Here is a 17,520-nt window from a genome sequence, read left to right on the forward strand (position 1 = left end):
GCCAGAATGTCCTCATTGCACCTTCCTTTTCTGTCTTGGACTATGTAAATATTCTGAGATCGTAATACAAACTGTCCACTAATTACACATCCTTCTTGGAATTACAACACTAATAACATTATGCATAGCTCTGTATGTGGAGACAAACAGCATGAGGAAGAGAGAGAGAGAAGGAGGGAAGGGCAGATGGGGGGGGGTGGGTGGGCTTTTGTGACACTGTTTCTGTTGTTTTATTTCTCACCTTATGCATTAGGACTGACAGGAACCCTGCAATGAGCCCCTCAGATATGTTAAACAGCACCGATGAAGGCGTGGCAAGCGTTGAAACCGAAGTCGCACATTCGCCACAAGGGAGCCTGGGTAACGACAGCATGTACCCCCACCGCCCCGACTTCCACACTGACATTACCAAGCATCTGTGGGTCCAGATCACGCTCATCACAGCCTACTCTCTCATCATCCTGCTGGGCCTGGTGGGCAACGCCCTGGTAATCTACATGATTGTCCGCTTCAGGAACATGCGCACGGTCACCAACTTCTTCATTGCCAACCTGGCTGTGGCAGATTTGTTGGTGGACACCCTGTGCCTGCCCTTCACTCTGGTCTACACTCTCCTGGATGAGTGGAAGTTTGGCGCAGTGCTGTGCCACATGGTGCCCTTTGCCCAGGCCTTGAGCGTGCACGTGTCCATCCTGACCCTGACGGTCATCGCCCTGGAGCGCTACCGCTGCATCGTGTTCCACCTGGGCCAGCGGCTCACTTGGCGTTCCAGCTTCCTCATAATGGCGCTGACCTGGACCATGTCCTCCATCCTGGCTGGGCCACTGGCCATCTTCAGAGAGTATCGCTACGAGGAGATCCCCTCCATGAACCTGCGCTTTGCAGTCTGCTCTGAGAAGTGGCCCCATGGAACCAGCTGGGACGGGGTCATCTACAGCTTCTCCATGCTGGTCCTGCAGTACGTCCTTCCCCTGGCCATCATCAGCTATGCCTACATCTGCATCTGGGTCAAGCTGAAGAACCACGTCAGCCCCTCCAGCCGTAGTGACAGTTTGAAGCGCAGGAAGAAGACCACCAAGATGCTGGCTCTGGTGGTGGTGGTGTTCGCCACCTGCTGGCTGCCCTTCCACGTGTTCCAGCTGGCTAGTGACCTGGACCTGGCGCTGAGGCTGAAGGAGTACAAGCTCATCTACACCGTCTTCCACATTGTGGCCATGTGCTCTACTTTCGCTAACCCACTCCTCTACGGGTGGATGAATAAGAACTACAGGAATGGCTTCCTCATGGTGTTCCGTTGCGAGGACAAACAGGACTCCATCCACCCTGAGGGCTCCTTCAGGACCAGATCCATGAGGGGGGTGACTCTGAATGGGCGCAATGGTGGACATCCTCCCACTGCTGTTTGAGGCCCTGTGACTCATACTAAGTACATATAGAACACAAATGTGACAGATGTTATGGACCACTGGCTTGAGGTGAAATTACAAACTTCTGACTTGAATTATTTACCTTGAATACCTTACAATGGGGAGTGTTAAATGTTAGTGCATGTGAAATATTTGATCTGAGGCCTTTCACCTCTGTTAGTGGTACTCTTGTCAAATACATTTCAAGATGTTTAAAACGTTAAAACCATATGTACTGTATATAAGTTGCCATTGCAGGGCAATTGCAGGTTAAACTACATGAATTGACCTTGCAAGGATTACACTCATTTTTAGCTTTTTGAAATTGTGAGGCTGTATATTTTCATCTGTGAAGTGACATCACGATTCTTCTAAAGAGTAATTTTCTAGGATACCAATTATGTCCATAATTGCTCTGGGTGGGTAAATGGCAGGATATTTGCCATTGGAATTGGAACTGCTGCTTTTTCATGTAATGTTGGTGTTCTTTCAAATGTGTGGATGTATCTCAAAAACATAAACAACTGTTTTGTGCAGGTTGTGCCTTTACTTAACAAGCAAACCATTTATATTATTCTTACAGAATGACGGTAGTCACTTGGTAAGCACGCAAAAAGCATTCATCCTTAGGCCTTCTAAATAAGTCATAAGATACAACCTTTTGTTCATTGAACTAGTGCTTTGAATCTTCCGTTTCTTTATGCAGTCCATTCAATCAAAAATGTTTAGAAGAAATCTATGACAGAGAAAAACAAGTGAATGTTCTGGTCATTAATAAAGAAATTGTGTTGTGGTTGTCCACTGTAGCTACAGAGTGCTGTGATTGAAAAATAGATAATATAGGATTTCAAACATTACAGTCTCATACAACAAACATATTGAAGGTCCTTCCCTGAGGGAATTAAATACATGAAGATTATAATGAACAATGCTCCCATAAGAAACAAATATTAGGAACAATTATTGTCATGTAGGGCCTATCTTCTTGGATGAAAAACAGATTTAGCAGAATATGGGTTTTAGAATAGGGATTCCTAAATCCCGTGAACATCATAAAAAGGTAGTGGAAATCTTTCGCTAGAATAGTCACTGACAGATGGGGACGGACAGATTAGGACGCGCTTTAATTCTACATGACACAGTAATTGTCTGCCACCTATTGGTCATAAATAACAACGCATACAAAAAATTTACTCACCGGAAACAGCGTATATTCTGACCTTCCCTTTTGGTCCGCGTCTCACTTGACATGTAGCAGCTCGGCTAAAATTATATTGGAAGTAGTAGTAGAAATGCAACCATCTTTATAAGAAAGGCGTTTGCCAACCTGGTAATTGATCTTTAATTTTCCCTATTCTAATATAAACATGATTTGATCCATTTTAGGTCATATCAGGGAAATGCTTTCATGGCGTGAACTTCCTCGCTAGTCGACCACGACCATAGCTTGCTAGCTGGATGGTTGGATAGCTTAGCAAGTTGATTCCAAGCTTACTACACTAACCATGTCAGAAGAACTGAACTAATCGCGGGCGTGACAGCAATTTGCCTGTGATTTTATATTTTACCTACCGTGTGGTTATGGTGACAGAGGAAGTAGCTTTATGTTGTGGTGTTACTGCTAACTATTGTGTATTATATTGACATGGTACACGAGCTAGGTTTTTCTGTGCAGCTGTCACAGGCAAGCTAGTCTTAACTCCAACAAAAAAACATTTCTTCAGAAAACAGGTTATTTCCCGAGGAAGCCCACCCTATAGCGAAACAATGGTGAAGTATTTCGTCTGTGCGGGTCTTTTGAAAAGTACCTGGGACCAAGTATGCATTGCGTTCTGGCAGCGATATCCCAACCCTTACAGGTATGAGTATGCACAGTGAAGAAATATACTAATCTCTAGTTAACCCCAAGGAGCCTAAACGCACCGTAAATAGCAAGTCTATTCAAATACCACATACAAATGCTGTGCTGGGTGAAAACCTCTTAGCTAAACACTAGTGCTTTAGGTTTAGCTTTTTCAGATGCAATAATGATGTAGAGCTCTATTATTATAATTTATTATTATCTATATATTACCAATAACAACATTATGAATGACACTGTTTTATACCTTGCTCCAGCTATCTTCTATCATATTTTCTCTCCCCAGTAATCATGTTCTTACTGAGGACATCATTTTCCGGGAGGTGACCCCAGGCAACTGCCTTATTTCCAGACGACTGTTGACCAAAACCAGCCGGGCACCAAGATGGGCAGAGAAATACCTGCCTGTGCACATGGCCAGCTCAGCGTACATCATAGAGGATTCCATAGTGGACCCTATAACCAGGACCATGACCACAGTCTCATGGAACATCAGCCATGCACGCCTCATGGTAAGATAGGGTCTGCACCCTAACTGAGTGTAATAGTATCAATATTGGCTTATTTTATGTGAACCCATCTGCATGTTTAGATACAGTAACTTAAGACACTGTATAGTTAAAATAAGAGGATCTTAACAAAGTACCCATGTATTTTTAAGCTCATTATGAAGGCTCAGAAGGGTGTGTGCTGATGTGGTCTCTTTGGTGTGTGTTCCTTCCCCTTTGTGGTAGTCTGTGGAGGAGCGCTGTGAGTATAGAATTAACCCTGAAAACACCAGCTGGACAGAGATAAAGCGAGAGGCCTGGATCTCCTCTAAAGTATATGGCCTGTCTAGGGCCATTCAGGTGAGTGTGTTGAAAGGGCTTTCCTCTCATAGGATGTATGGGGAGTGGGCTTGAGGCGAGAGATGCTGTACTGTTTTAATAATAACACCCATATTTCATCCATTATAACTGCATTTGACAAGCCATAAATAAGACACAAGCTTGTGTTGGCAATAGTTTGTCAGGACAAAAGGGCTTCTGGATTATGGCAAAAATCATCATCACGATTATTGCAATTCTGGGTTTTGTTCACCTTTTCTTTACCCTCCATTTCCAGGAATTTGGTCTTGCAAGGTTCAAGACAAGTGCTACTAAGACCATGAAGGGGTTTGAATATGTCCTGGGGAAAATGCAAGGTAAGCTATTGTTTGAAAGGGGACACATTGCCATTTATTATGTTTTGTATAGTATTTTGAACTATATTTAATTTGTCTAAACTTCTCTCCTTCAGGCGAGACACCATCCAAGACTTTGGCAGAGACGGCTACAGAGAGGGCGAGGGAGACGGCTCTGGCTGCCAAAGAGAAAGCCAAAGACTTGGCCTCCCAGGCCCAGAAGAAACAATATGTTTGAGGGACGGGAGGGGTGGGGTGTAGTGTAGATATCCAAGGACCTTGATCACAGGTGCTGGGGCCACCATTCTTCAGTCACTGTTTATATTTTCAGTGTCTTTACCAGTTTACGGTAAAGTGGTATTACTTGGTAAATGCATACTGACACAACATTTTAGTTTGAATTCATTGATGAAATACCACTGGAGTAGTCAATGTATTTGTATGTTTTTTCCGTTGTTGCCATGTAGTATCTTGTTATACCTGTTAAGTTTCACTTTTTTCATTTGAAAAAAGTGTTATCATTTATGTTTATCCAGCCTATAGGTAAGATGATGTAACTTTCTCAGTGACCTTTACGTTCTTGACTACTACAGACTGGACTCGCATCTGATCTGGGTTCAGGTAGTCAGGATTTTCTTGCCATCTTGTTTTGTCTCTTTAGAACACCTTGACAAGTGGGTGACTCATGGAGATGGAGCATTGTGCTACTGGACAGGTTTAAACCTCATCTCCATCTCTCAGACGGTATTGTTGTATGGATGAGTGGCTTGGAGACCCGGGGTGTTTCAGTATTTGTAATGGCCCTTCCCCAAGCATAGAACTTACATGTTCAACCTCTGGTCCCATCTGCCTCTCCAGCTATGTGCTTTTTCTAGTCTTTCTTATTACAAGAGTCAATGCAGATTTGTCACGCTTTATACCTCCTTACATGATCCAGACAGTCTGTCTAATGGTGTAAGATGACTGTCAATATACCTTATCATCGCCCCGATTTTAGGATTTTGATATTAATATAATCTATAATATATAAATACTCATGATTCAGCTATAGTATGTTTTAAAAACGGCTTAAAGCAAACCTGTATGATAATTGTCATTCAATCTTGGTTTGTCCACACTTCTGGATTTTTGATTTCAGTTACTGAGCTCTTTCAAAATGGTATTTCATTGCTTCAAATTGAAGTTATTGATGTGATGATGGATCCACATTATTTTCAGTCATTGCTTATAAATTAATAGACTGGTACTGAGTGCTTTAGGACAGGAGACTTTTGAAATTGTGAAAGACAGGATTGCTGTGGATATCAATATCTGTACTTATGCTTGAATTGTGAAAAAGTAAGATATTAAATATTCAACATCTGATTTTAATATGCCTAGCTAATCGAATGAAAACCGATCATGAAAAGATGTACTGTTTTACAAATGGAATATGCTTCTTATTAAACCATAATTTCCTATTTCATGTACATTACCTCTAGTTTTTCTCTCATCGTTCTGTGACCCAGGTCATGACAATTCACCTTTCATATAAAACAACCAAGTACTACCGGTACTTAAAAAAATGAAAACAGGTCAAATTAAATAAAATATTTATTGATACAAAAGGCTAGTAGAAAATGCTACATAATGTTACTGGGAGGACAGAAAAGTGAATGCATACATGTTTTGCTGTAATGAAATACACAATCATAAGGCATTTTATATTTACAATCCTGAAGGCACAACACACATCAGAGAATCAAATGTATCTTTGTAATACAGCAAAAGTTGCATAAAAGATATTACTAGTTCTTTTTGGTCACCACTTCCCTGACAATGGTGCAACAATTGCATGCATGAACAAAATATAGATACAACCCCAATAGAGACCAATGGATGACTGCATTTCATGTTACATTAGTTTAACCAGTCAGTTTTGATTAAATTGGTGCATTTAATTAAATGTTTGTGAACCAATTAATGGAGCACAAACAGTCTGTGGTACTGACACGACTTGCATGTCAGATATGAAAATGTGCAAATAAGACCTGTTCAGTAAAAGCACCATTCAGAATGATATTCCCACAACCCTTACTAGATGGATGAAGTGCTGGGTGGATGGTTTGTGCAACAGACCACAACTAAATAAAATAAAAACAGCTATTGTTTCATTAGATATACATAATTCAGACTACTGGATAAGTGCAAGCTGTACATTACAATGATACACCTGAAATTAAGCTTGTTAGCTGAAGAAAAGCTGTAGATAGTGGGGATTAGAACCCATATTAAAGGCCTCATCCAAAATATAAATACTGTATTAAAAAGAGTCCTTCAAATGTAGATTATAGATCTAATAGGACTGGTGTCATTTGTACAACACTCATGGCAAGTGACAATAACAAGTTCAGCACCTCTTTAAAAGTTACAGGTTGAAACAAAGGTTCAATTAAAAAATCAGTGATGTTCCTTTTTGTAAAGGATGCTTTTTTGGATTTCGCACCCAGGACATGAAATTGCTACTCAGTGCGATTGGACTGTGCTCAATTGAGCAAAAATAAGTTATTCTGTACTCACACAGAGTGAATATTGAGTGAGTATTACAGTTAAATAACTGTAATAAGTCACTTTGTCAGCGATGTCATAAGCCACCTGGACAGTCATGTTGTCTGTGCTGCATCTTCTCTTTTTAGTAGTCTTTTTTGTTTTGTTTTTCTCTTTTGGAATGTTTGTTTCTTCTCCTTCTCTCCTTGTTTCCTTCCACCTGGGCCAGTGTGGATGAAGTGCTGTCATAGCCACACCCTGTCAGGGCTAGAGTAGCAGTGGTCCACCTCAGTGTGAGTGCCACCCAGGCTGTCAGAATCCAAGCAATCAAACACGATGCTCTCCACATCCACCTCCACATCCTCTGTAATGGCAACAAAAACAAACCACATCAGCAACGTTCCATGACGTCACGCCTAGTATAGCTGTTTCCGTCATCAATTTATATCCCCAGCTAATGCCTTTAAGGACGGGGAGGGGGGTGGGGGGCACTCCTCCAGGGGGTGGTGCCTACCTCTGTCGGAGTCAGAGCGCTCGGAGGACATGGTGGAGCCCAGGCTGTTGTTCCTCATCCTCTCAGTGCTGCCCTGCAGGTGATCCAGCCTCACCTGCAGCTCCCTCTGCTCCCAGCGCAGGCGCCCCTTCACCTGCTCAGCACGCTCGTCCTGCTGCTGCAGCTTCTAAAGGCAGGAGCAGAGACAGGTGGGGGAGGAATAAGTACGGTATAAAAAGGGAAAGTGACGTCAACGGTAGCCAGTACACAATGGGAGTCAGAGAGAGCACAGACAATGAGATAAAGAGAGGGATAGAGGAAGTGAAGTAGGAGGCAGAAATGGGACAACAGACGACGTCACAGCGGATGTCACGGCTCGAGAGATCCATAGTAGGTTGAGAGGGAGCTGAGAGAGACAGGCTGGGAGAACTAGCCATCTGTGTGTTTACCTTAATGTGGAGCTGAGCTCGTCTGAGCAGGTTGAGAGTGGTGTTTCTCGTGGAATCAGACGATAGAGGAACCTGCTCCTTCAACTGCTCTAAGCAGTGCTTCAGCTGAGCTCGCCTGTACGGCACATTAAACAAACCTGTCAGTATGAACTAAGATCACCAATTTGAAAATCATGTTCATAATAAATGGGATTTTATTATTATACTAACATTACATTATGATCATATAATATTACTGTTACTTCTAAAATGTAGGCAATTTATTTACCCAGTTTGACAGTAATTGAGGATAGAAGTGTAAAAAGTACCTGTGCTTTTCCAGCTCGTTGTGAACAGACCTGAGAACACACGCAAACAGTGTAAGTTTTTGTCCACCATTAACCATCTCTGTCAAGCCTCTCAGAACCACACCCTATGTCTAGTACAGTAGTCTGTTATGTAATGGAATCACCTGTTGCTACCAGCAGGTATCTTCTTGTTCTTCTGCTTGTTTTTCTTATCGGACTCCCTTGGGCTGTGGCAAGGCAGCGCTGATGATGCATACCCGTGTTCTGCTTCTGCAGAAGAGAAACGTCACCCGTTTCAAAGACAAGCCTCTTAGCGACAGAAAGTACCACATTAGGCAACAACTACTACTTGCAAGATCAATTAGCATCAAGTTACATTTGTAATTTACTACATTTGTTTACATTTGTAATTTACTACATTTGTTTTTAAGCAAAGCGAGTAGGCCTACCCATTCTATCTTTGAGACAACTGTGCTGTCAAGGCTACTGTTGACGTTTTGCTTTTGGGTTTTGGCGCCATCCTCATTTTTGATGACAACATTATATTTTATGTGGCTGAACTGCTGTTTACAAAACAATTGCACAGACGACAGATAAAACAGTGGGAACATCATCCTTTTCATTTAATATGTGCAATGTCCGCTTTCGGATACATTTCAAACTGCTGTAGACTTGGCGCCTTTGTGTACAATGATTTGCCCGAAATCTAGGTCACTGAGTCAAACAGGAGGGCTCGACTACATTGATATCTGAGGTACTGCATCGACTTGTAAAACGCTTACGCTTTTCTTTTAAAAACAGTTGATCGATAACGTATTTAAATTGAATGCATTAATATCTATTATTAGTTGCATTTCTCAAACAGAGACAAGTAACCTAGGTTATTGGCCATCCGCAGCCTACCTCGTTCTCTTCTCTCCAAAAATTCGGCGGCTTGAAGAAGTACCTGGATGCTGCAAATGTTCGCTTCCATTTTAATAACTTGAGTATAAAGACTATTGCGATCTATCACAATGACAGTCTGGGCTAAAACACAGTAATGCAACGTCTGCAATTCTGACTCCCTACCAAAAGAAACTAGCCTGTCTATGTAGTTTACGTCATTAGGCCACCCCTCTCTTTCTACTACCGCTCCCACTCTTGTTTTCCAAGTTCTAAAGTGCGCGCCTTTACTTTGAATCATGAAGATAGAGACGGGGGCTTTACTCACTAAGGAAACTTAGAAACATGCACCAGAATTGAACTCAGTTAAGATTGCTTTTGGGAAACCCGTTTTCTAACATGTGCTGCTTTAGTCTGGCAATTTATTTTCAGAAAGTCTTTATAATTTTAGGTAGCCTACTGGGTTTCAGTAAAAACATTTTAGCTTGAGCTTGACCAGGTACCAGTTCTTGTCCTGTCAGTGTGAGAAATATGTATATCAGTAAATCAATATGTATTTATTGATTGGTAATATAATATTACCAATCAATACACATTGTAGAACATATTCAGTCAACACTGTAGTCTATAAATGTTTTAATTACATTTACATTCGTCTACCAAAGAACTATTTACCTCACAAAGTTCGACGACTCAATATACGTTAAGTGTATTTAATTAATTTACATAATGTTAATAATAACGTTCTGTTAAAGCCACAGAGTAAATAATGTCATAATGTATATTGTAAATGGCTCATATATTTAAATGATGGATGAATTATAAAAAAATAAACTAAAGTGAATGTACTAAGTTGTGCAAATGCAGGCATCGTCAAACGGTGCAATATCGACAACCAAGAGCAAATGCCCTCACTTATCATGGTGGCGAATTTGCCTCACTTATCATGGTGGCCTGTATCACATTGAAGCAGAGACATGTACACACGACTTGAAGCTAAATTGCCAGCAGTAACTTTGACCTATGAACTCCACAGTGTGCCAGTTCTCCGCCATATTGACTGTTGTCTTGACTGGAGAAGATAGGGAACATTTGTGATCCTAGAAGAACATAAACTGTGTGTGTAAACCCTCCAAACTGGTGCAAACTTGGCCAAAGGATACCACGAACACTTGAGTAATGGCAAGGAAGAAAAGCAAACAACAAGGAGTCGGGCACAAGGAGCTGGTGCCTGGACAGCAGAACATATCGAAGAACCCCGTCTCTCCCGGCGATGCAGCTGGCGGTGGTGGCGGAGATGCAGGGCTGGATAGACTGGCCACCAGGGCGAATCAGGTAGCTAGCTTTCTTGCTAGCATTTGAACATAACTTAGGCAGCTAACCAGCCATCAAAGTCACATGGCTGCTTTTATATGTATATATTTACGTGTTTTAAGTTGTGGATTGGATTCTATGGGTGCACAATGAACAAGGGTTTATGTTTTATTTTCGTTTCCGTAACGTGGTCGGGGTAGATCCATTTGCTAGCTAGCTTGCCAGCTAAATAAATAAATAACTCATTAGCTATAAATTGTGCATGCAAGCAAAAAGACATCCACATCAGTATACCAAATGCTGGCAAGCCAAAAAATAACCTGCTTGTTTGTATCTGTTAGCTACAATACCAGTTATAAGTTTGACATTGTTGTGCGCGTGCATCGGACACGTCGTAAATGCTGGCTTCGAAGTGCCATAATCGAATCTGGATGTCAGACTAGCTTGCAGTTAAAGTTTACACTTACAGACTATTAGTGGTAACTGCACCAGGCAGTTTTTACTAGCTATCCAACGTTATATGTGCCGATCATTGCTTTATAGTTTTCACAACACAGCTGGCTCTGCGTGGTTAATACTGAATTGCTCATTGTCTACAGCAGAATCATGCATGTTAGCTGTGTTTTATCAGTCAGCGAGCTTTGTGTTATGGTAGACCATCATACGTTAGAATTTATTGCAGTCAACCAAGCGTAAAGTTGAGGTGGACGTCATGAATATGAATCTGTGTGCCTTGTGTAAAGTGAAACCAAGTTGCCTCGATAGGTAACCTTCACGTGATTTTCACCATGCAGAGGCTGCGATCATAGAACATATTTAATGCGCTGCTTTACTTCTTATGGAGAAATACCCTCACATGGGACTCGCTTACCTGCTTAATCATATCCTTAAGTGCTTAAGTTAGTAAACTCTGAGCCAACAGCAGTGTTTAAGACCTACCTTTTCCCACTTACATCCTCCATCAGCCTATGCACACCTGCTGCCTACTGTGTCATCGTGAGTTCAAGGACTGGGGGGCAAACTCTGTGAACGGTCTCCCTGGAGGTCACGGGGCGAAGCTGGCAGACACGGTGGGCCGTAAGCTGGCTGACGCGGTGCCCTCCCTGTCCCAGTCTCTCCTGGGAGAGGTGCCCCTCTGGATCTGCCAGAGCTGCCGGAAGAGCGTGGAGGAGGAGGAGAGGCGGAGTGCCCAGGAGGAGCCCACACCGGTCAGTATGACAGGCATGAAAGGACCACACTGGTCGTTATGGTAGCTTGGATGAGGTAGGCTATGTGATGGGACTTTCGGTTTAGTGTAGCAGAGATGTCAGAGATGAATGTAGGAGGATATATGATGGAATATCCCTCCCACCCCTGAGCAGGGGTATGCTTATTGATATCTGTAGCGGAGGGACACATGGCCTCGTTGGACTATGGCCCAGTGCTTCATATAAAGTCTCGCCGTGCTCAGGACCTACATAAAGATAAAAGACGGGTGCACCGCTTGGTTCTTCCTTGCAGTTTTTGGTTGAATGGAAGTGCACCTTTTAACAAGACAATGCACAGAAAAAGAGGTGCACTGTGCATCTGTGGAATAGCCACTTGGACAGCCTGACTGGCACAAAAGCCGCAGGCCGGCCAATTTATTGTGGTGCTAAATATCATGTCACATTTAAAAAAGCCTTCTAAAGTAGCCTTGTGCCTGTCCTCTTTTGTTTCAGGTACCGTTGTCACACTCGTCCTCCTGCAAATCCCAGAGTTGTGGGAATGGGTACCCAGAGCACAGTTCTGTCGACTGGGACCCCAGCTCCTTCCTGTCAGCCCACAAGCTGTCTGGCCTCTGGAACTCTGCCCACAGCAATGGAGGGGTCCACTGCAACCACAATGCAGCCTCACACTCACAGCAAGGTCTGCTAACCCAACCCAGTTATCCTTTAACTAGGGATGCACCAAAAATGTCATATATCCAAAAGGTTTCTGCCGAAAATGGCATTTTTGTTTTTTGGCGAGAAGAGGCCAAAAATATGAGCCAAAAATAAATGCTGCCCCGCCCCACAGTGCTCAGCAGCACTCAGATTTCAGTCCTGTTCGATACAGCCATTATCACAGCGCTACCCAGCAAAGGGGGATTGTGTCAGTGATGTGGAAATACTTAAATGTTTCTGATAAGAACATCAAATTTGCAATCTGCAGTGTTTGTTCAACAGACATTTCTAGAGGGGTACAATGCCGAAATTGAAATGTTTGCAGTCTAATATTGATACAATTATTTAAAAAATATATCTTTTTTTTTTTGATAAGCACAAAAGACAAACAGTTTCGGTGTTCAGCCAAGTGTATCTTGAAGTTTTGGTTTCGGCCCAGAATTTTCATTTTGGTGCATCACTAGTTAGTACCAGCATTGTTGTTGTGGCAGAAGTTAAACATTAGTTTCATATTGGATAAAAAAGACATGACAACCAGAGTATGACGTGAATGAGCAGATGCTGGTTGCTGTGTGTAATGTAGTCGCCTCTACACCTCCAGGTGGAACAAGGGGACCAGTCTGTCATGAGAAACGAGGTTCTCATGAGGCACCTGGGAAATCTGCTAAGACCTCAGGGGCCAAAGTGTGCCCCTACAGTCACCCCTCATCCCAGAATTCCAGCGTAACGTCTCCTGGCAACCCCCATTCTACCTCTGACCTCTGTAAGACCACCCCCAAGCACTTCAAGACCATGTGCAGAAGACCAACTCCGCCAGGTGTGAAGCTTGCCCATCTTTATCATTTATCACAATTTCCCATACATTTTAAAAGATACTTCAGTTTAGGTCTAGAATCTCCTTGCTGAAAGACTCTTTCTTGACTTTTTCTGTTTCTCCCCCAGGCGAAGCCTTCCATCCCAGTGATCACCACCAACACTCGGACCTGTCTGTGCCCCCCAACAGCCCCACTGGTCTCTCCTCCCAGCATTCCTCTCTCCTGCCGCCCAAGCAGAGCTCGGGAACACACGGCCACGTCCCTTCCTCTCCCAGTCCCGGCCTCGCTGCTCACGCTCCCTTCTCCCCGCTGGTACCAAACCTCCACAGCCCAACAGCCAAGCTCTCCTCTGGGCCGGACAGCCCCACGGCCCTCCACAAGCCTAGCCCCTGCAAGAACTCCCACATTCCTGCTGTCAACACTCAGCACAGCAAACTGGGGGGGTCCCTCATGGGCTGTAACCACCCCTGTAACGGAAACAGCGGTGCGACAGTGGCCACCTCCAACGTAGGACATCTGACAGCAGGGGCCTGCAGGTTAGTCTGGAGCATGGCTGTTGTTATTGAGATTGTTGTCCATTTACCCAGTGGTGGGTATTTGAGGTTTAAAATACAGTAGGTCAGGTTTGATGCTTCTCTTAAGCCCTAATGCGCCACATGACATATTCGTTTAGTTTTTTTATCTAGTACTGGGCTGTTCTCTATTCCATTGCTTTGCTCTACACGTCGTCTGACTTGTCTGTCCCTGTGTGTCCTTCCCTCAGGGACCAGGCGTGTAAAGGACACAAGCTGGCTAACGGGACGTTGTGCCACGCTCCGTCGGAGCTGGAGGAGGGGGAGGACGAGGACAGCAGCTCTGAGAGGAGCTCCTGTGCCTCTTCCTCCACCAACCAGAAGGATGGGAAGTATTGCGACTGCTGCTACTGCGAGTTCTTCGGACACAATGCAGTAAGTGTCATCTTTAGCTGCAATGTTGGCCGTATTTTCTGATGATAAAACAGATATATGGACCATCCATTGCTTTTGTTAAAATGCCAAAAGTTGTTTCCTCTAAAATATGCAATTAAGAGAAGTGAACGCTAAATCAGTTTTCTCCACGTCCAGCCTCCTGCTGCACCGACGAGTCGTAACTATGCCGAGATCCGGGAGAAGCTACGATCCCGTCTGACCAGACGCAAGGAAGAGCTGCCTCTGCAACAAGACTCAGAGCCGGGCGTCGCCAGCGCAATCGACAACCGGGATGTCGACGAACTGTTGGACTTCATCAACAACTCAGAGCCCAAACCCATCAACAGTGCCAAGGCAGCCAAACGGGCCCGTCATAAACAGAAGAAGAAGGTAAGAGAGACGAGAATGGAGTATATACTAGGTGTTACCTATATGTATGGCATTTATTATGTTTATTCATCATGAATTGCATTTATTTACTGATTATTGTTTCTTTTTCTTTCTCTGCCACTCTCTATCTCTCTCTCCACTGTGTCAGGAAAAGGAGAAGTCGCATGGCTGCATGGAGGCTGGAGGCAGCGACCCCCCATCCACCCCTCCAGAGCCTGCAGACGATCCCAGCCCTGAGGGCTCGGACGCCAGCCGATTACTGGAGTGGCCCCAGCTGGAGCTGGAGCGGGTCAACAGCTTCCTCACCAGCCGGCTGGAGGAGATCAAGAACACCATCAAGGACTCTATCCGGGCCTCTTTTAGCATGTATGACCTCAACCTGGATGTCAACGATTTCCCTAAGAAGGCGGCCACGCTGGAGGGCAACCACCTGCTGTCACACCTCAACGGCTCCTCAGACCTGCAACAGATCGACCTGGACCTGGCCCCTCTCTCCCTGGGCACCTTCAAGAGCCATTTGGACCTGGTGAACGGCTGGGAGGAAGCACACAGCCTCTCCTCCTCCAACACAACCGCCGCCGCAGGGGCTGCCCCCGGAGCTGCTACCGGGGCTACCCCCGGGGCTGCAACCGGGCCCAAAGACGTCCAGCGGCTGCACTCCACACCCAATCTGTCCAAGCTCATCCGCATTCGTTCCCCAGAGATGTGTCCTTCGTCTGGGCCGGACAGCCAGCAGCAGACCCCGGTCCCTGCTGCTGCCAAGCCTAAGGAGGATGTCTTGGATCCCAGGAACTTTGCCGCTGCTGGGGCTGGTGCTGCTAAAGCCAAGAAGGGTAAAAAGCAGCAGCAAAGGCAGGAACAGCCTCTGACTGAGCAGAACCCAGCCAAACCCACCAAAGCTGCCTCTGGGAACGAATTGATGAGCAAGGGGGCAGACTTGGGATCTAACAGTTATAAGATCGGGTCCCGACAGCCCCCTCCACCTCAGCCCCTACCCTCTGCAGACAGCCAGAGAACCGTACCCAAGAACCCCACAGAGTCCAGGCCACCCAGACAGGCGACCAACGGAACAGCCTGCGGGGTCTCAAACACCCAAAGGGGCAAGGCTGACGCAGAGACACGTGGCGGTCGCTCGGAACAGGAGTCAGAGGGCAGAGGTCACTCCACTGCTCCTACAAATGGACAGCAGCAGCAGCCCAAGGGGAAGAATAAGAAGAACAAGAACAAGGGCGAGAAATCTGGCCCTGCTATTGGTACGCTATGTCAGACAATGACTCTCATTTATAAACTATGGTGTAGTAGTGCATGTATGTGTGTGGCAGCCCTTTTACTGTGACTCTCTTCATTTCCTAGATGATGTTTTTCTGCCGAAAGATGTAGATGCTACAGAAATGGATGAGATTGATCGTGAGGTGGAATACTTCAAAAGGTAGGCACTGAATGTGGAGGAACCTGTGCACTGCAGAGGCCAAATGGCAGTCATGCTGTCAGAATGTTCTCTGATTGATTGTGGTCATCTGAAGCTCTCCTTATCTGTCTCTTTCTCTTTCTGCTGCAGGTTTTGCCTTGATTCTGCTAAACAAACCCGCCAGAAGGTAGCAGTGAACTGGTCCAACTTTAGCCTCAAAAAGGTTTCTTCAAATGCAGCTCAATAACTTGATGGGCCCCGGACTAAAGAACTCTCAAGTTCCCAACATAACTGTCAATAGAACCCTGATTGGCCGGAGGCCTTTTTACTCATTCCCACTTCCTCCTCCTCTTCGTCGCAAAGCCAAGGGACCCTGGGGCAGCATCGTTTTCCATTCAGAAGGACTATAATCCTATTGGCTACTAGCCAGGGATATCTCACAAGGCCAACTCCAACTTTTGCTATCTTGGTGATGATCACAAAACGAGTTGCAAAAATGGAAAATAATCAACTTTGTCTGACCCGCTTCATCTGTGTGCTTCATTTAATGTAGTATGTAAACAGTTACCTTACAATAAAAGTGTTTTATTGCAAATGTGGCACATTTTAACATTGTTAAACCTCTGGATTCCTATTGGTTCGGTTTGGTACTCCAAAGGTACTCTGTTGCTCATTCCTGTTTTTGTTGCAGTTGTTCTTGCTCCTCTGGCCGCTTCACACCATTTCTGTGATGAGAATGTGAGGACGTTCCAGCTTTATATCATTTTACAATGATTTTAAGAAGAAAGTATTGTGAAGGTGACCCCACAGATAGATTTTTTTTCCAGTGTCAGTTAAGGGGAAAAAGACATATCCACTGTCCTCGTGTAGGTTGTTATGGCACCCATGTCACCTAAACTCAACCGTACTGCATAGATTGTGCCATAGATTTAACTGACCCTATTCAATCCACTGATTCACTGGCTAAACTCTGCATTAGGTTGTGACTGGTAGCGTCAGGTGTTGTGGCATTTGGATTATCTCATTCTGTAGTTTTTGTTTTTAATGCAATTTCTAAAGCAATCAACAAAGATGGATGAAATGGCATGACATAGGCACCCAATGTCCTACCACGGTTTTTGTATAAAATTGTTACATGAAATGTTTTTGTTTTTTAAAACATGAACGTTTGCGAAGTAATCAATACGACACTAATATAAACTTGATCTGAAAAAAAGTATATATATTTATTCAATTACTGTGTTTGTTTAACACTTTAATCTACCTACATCATACAAGATGTGATGAATGAAGCCAGAGCCCCCTTGTGCATGATATTTAAAAGTGATTCTGAAAACTTCTATTTTATCCAAATCAGATAACTGGCGATGCCTAACATTAGTCACTGGGTATATCTTCCTTAAAACAATTTTATCCCTCTGGTATTTTAATTGAGCTGATATCTCCCCCCATGGTGGTTTTTGATATAGTTCTGGCTTGAAACATGTTCCCAACTCTTTTTTTATTTTCCTTTCTCGGTTGTCCAGTAATCATACATTTTATTTCAGTGCGCTTCAGTGGAGAAATGGACCACTGTCTGCCTCATTAAAGTCTCAAACTGCTGCAGTTGTACAGCTCTTACAGCTGAACGTACACTGGTGCAAGACAGCTTCCTCAAGACCATGGCATACTTCTGC

At 44.1% G+C, this 17,520-nt stretch overlaps 4 protein-coding genes across 5 annotated transcripts; 3 read left to right on the forward strand and 1 right to left on the reverse strand.

Moving 5' to 3' along the window:
• Positions 1-272: 272 nt before the first annotated feature.
• Positions 273-1,406, forward strand: npy7r (neuropeptide Y receptor Y7). Its single transcript, XM_084699102.1, has one exon. The coding sequence runs from the start codon at positions 273-275 to the stop codon at positions 1,404-1,406; it is 1,134 nt and encodes a 377-aa protein (XP_084555228.1).
• Positions 1,407-2,610: 1,204 nt separating this feature from the next.
• Positions 2,611-5,898, forward strand: prelid1a (PRELI domain containing 1a). The gene is made up of 6 exons (XM_084692296.1): positions 2,611-2,736; positions 3,131-3,265; positions 3,554-3,779; positions 4,002-4,115; positions 4,372-4,450; positions 4,546-5,898. Exons 2-6 carry the CDS (start codon positions 3,174-3,176, stop codon positions 4,665-4,667), a joined length of 633 nt encoding a protein of 210 aa, XP_084548422.1. The 5' UTR covers positions 2,611-2,736; positions 3,131-3,173; the 3' UTR covers positions 4,668-5,898.
• A 110-nt stretch (positions 5,899-6,008) lies between these two features.
• On the reverse strand, positions 6,009-9,472 carry mxd3 (MAX dimerization protein 3). Of its 2 annotated transcripts, XM_084692238.1 has the most exons (7): positions 9,088-9,281; positions 8,634-8,747; positions 8,349-8,454; positions 8,206-8,235; positions 7,898-8,012; positions 7,470-7,635; positions 6,009-7,319 (listed from the first exon to the last, which is right to left on the reverse strand). In XM_084692238.1, exons 2-7 carry the CDS (start codon positions 8,635-8,637, stop codon positions 7,201-7,203), a joined length of 540 nt encoding a protein of 179 aa, XP_084548364.1. In that variant the 5' UTR covers positions 8,638-8,747; positions 9,088-9,281; the 3' UTR covers positions 6,009-7,200. The 2 variants fall into 2 exon arrangements, with proteins under 2 accessions (XP_084548364.1, XP_084548362.1); XM_084692236.1 differs by lacking the exon at positions 8,634-8,747 and having other exon boundaries at positions 9,088-9,472.
• A 635-nt stretch (positions 9,473-10,107) lies between these two features.
• Positions 10,108-16,439, forward strand: fam193b (family with sequence similarity 193 member B). Its single transcript, XM_084692235.1, has 10 exons — positions 10,108-10,401; positions 11,346-11,588; positions 12,081-12,267; positions 12,886-13,101; positions 13,227-13,635; positions 13,863-14,046; positions 14,203-14,436; positions 14,585-15,689; positions 15,790-15,865; positions 15,995-16,439. The coding sequence occupies exons 1-10, from the start codon at positions 10,246-10,248 to the stop codon at positions 16,089-16,091; spliced, it is 2,907 nt and encodes a 968-aa protein (XP_084548361.1). The 5' UTR covers positions 10,108-10,245; the 3' UTR covers positions 16,092-16,439.
• Positions 16,440-17,520: the final 1,081 nt, after the last annotated feature.

This window comes from Hypomesus nipponensis, chromosome 1 (genome assembly GCF_054491055.1).
Source record: "Hypomesus nipponensis isolate SF chromosome 1, ASM5449105v1, whole genome shotgun sequence".
Classification (NCBI taxonomy): domain Eukaryota; kingdom Metazoa; phylum Chordata; class Actinopteri; order Osmeriformes; family Osmeridae; genus Hypomesus; species Hypomesus nipponensis.

Coding starts and splice junctions, on each gene's coding strand:
- npy7r (XM_084699102.1), top strand. CDS start 273: ATGAGCCCCTCAGATATGTTAAACAGCACCGATGAAGGCGTGGCAAGC.
- prelid1a (XM_084692296.1), top strand. CDS start 3,174: ATGGTGAAGTATTTCGTCTGTGCGGGTCTTTTGAAAAGTACCTGGGAC. Junction 3,780..4,001: donor TCAGCCATGCACGCCTCATG/GTAAGATAGGGT, acceptor CCTTTGTGGTAG/TCTGTGGAGGAGCGCTGTGA. Junction 4,116..4,371: donor GCCTGTCTAGGGCCATTCAG/GTGAGTGTGTTG, acceptor CTCCATTTCCAG/GAATTTGGTCTTGCAAGGTT.
- mxd3 (XM_084692236.1), bottom strand. CDS start 9,367: ATGATTCAAAGTAAAGGCGCGCACTTTAGAACTTGGAAAACAAGAGTG. Junction 8,455..9,087: donor TTTGGAGAGAAGAGAACGAG/GTAGGCTGCGGA, acceptor TCTCTTCTGCAG/AAGCAGAACACGGGTATGCA. Junction 8,236..8,348: donor ATACCTGCTGGTAGCAACAG/GTGATTCCATTA, acceptor GTGTGTTCTCAG/GTCTGTTCACAACGAGCTGG.
- fam193b (XM_084692235.1), top strand. CDS start 10,246: ATGGCAAGGAAGAAAAGCAAACAACAAGGAGTCGGGCACAAGGAGCTG. Junction 11,589..12,080: donor CCCAGGAGGAGCCCACACCG/GTCAGTATGACA, acceptor CTTTTGTTTCAG/GTACCGTTGTCACACTCGTC. Junction 13,102..13,226: donor CAGAAGACCAACTCCGCCAG/GTGTGAAGCTTG, acceptor TTTCTCCCCCAG/GCGAAGCCTTCCATCCCAGT.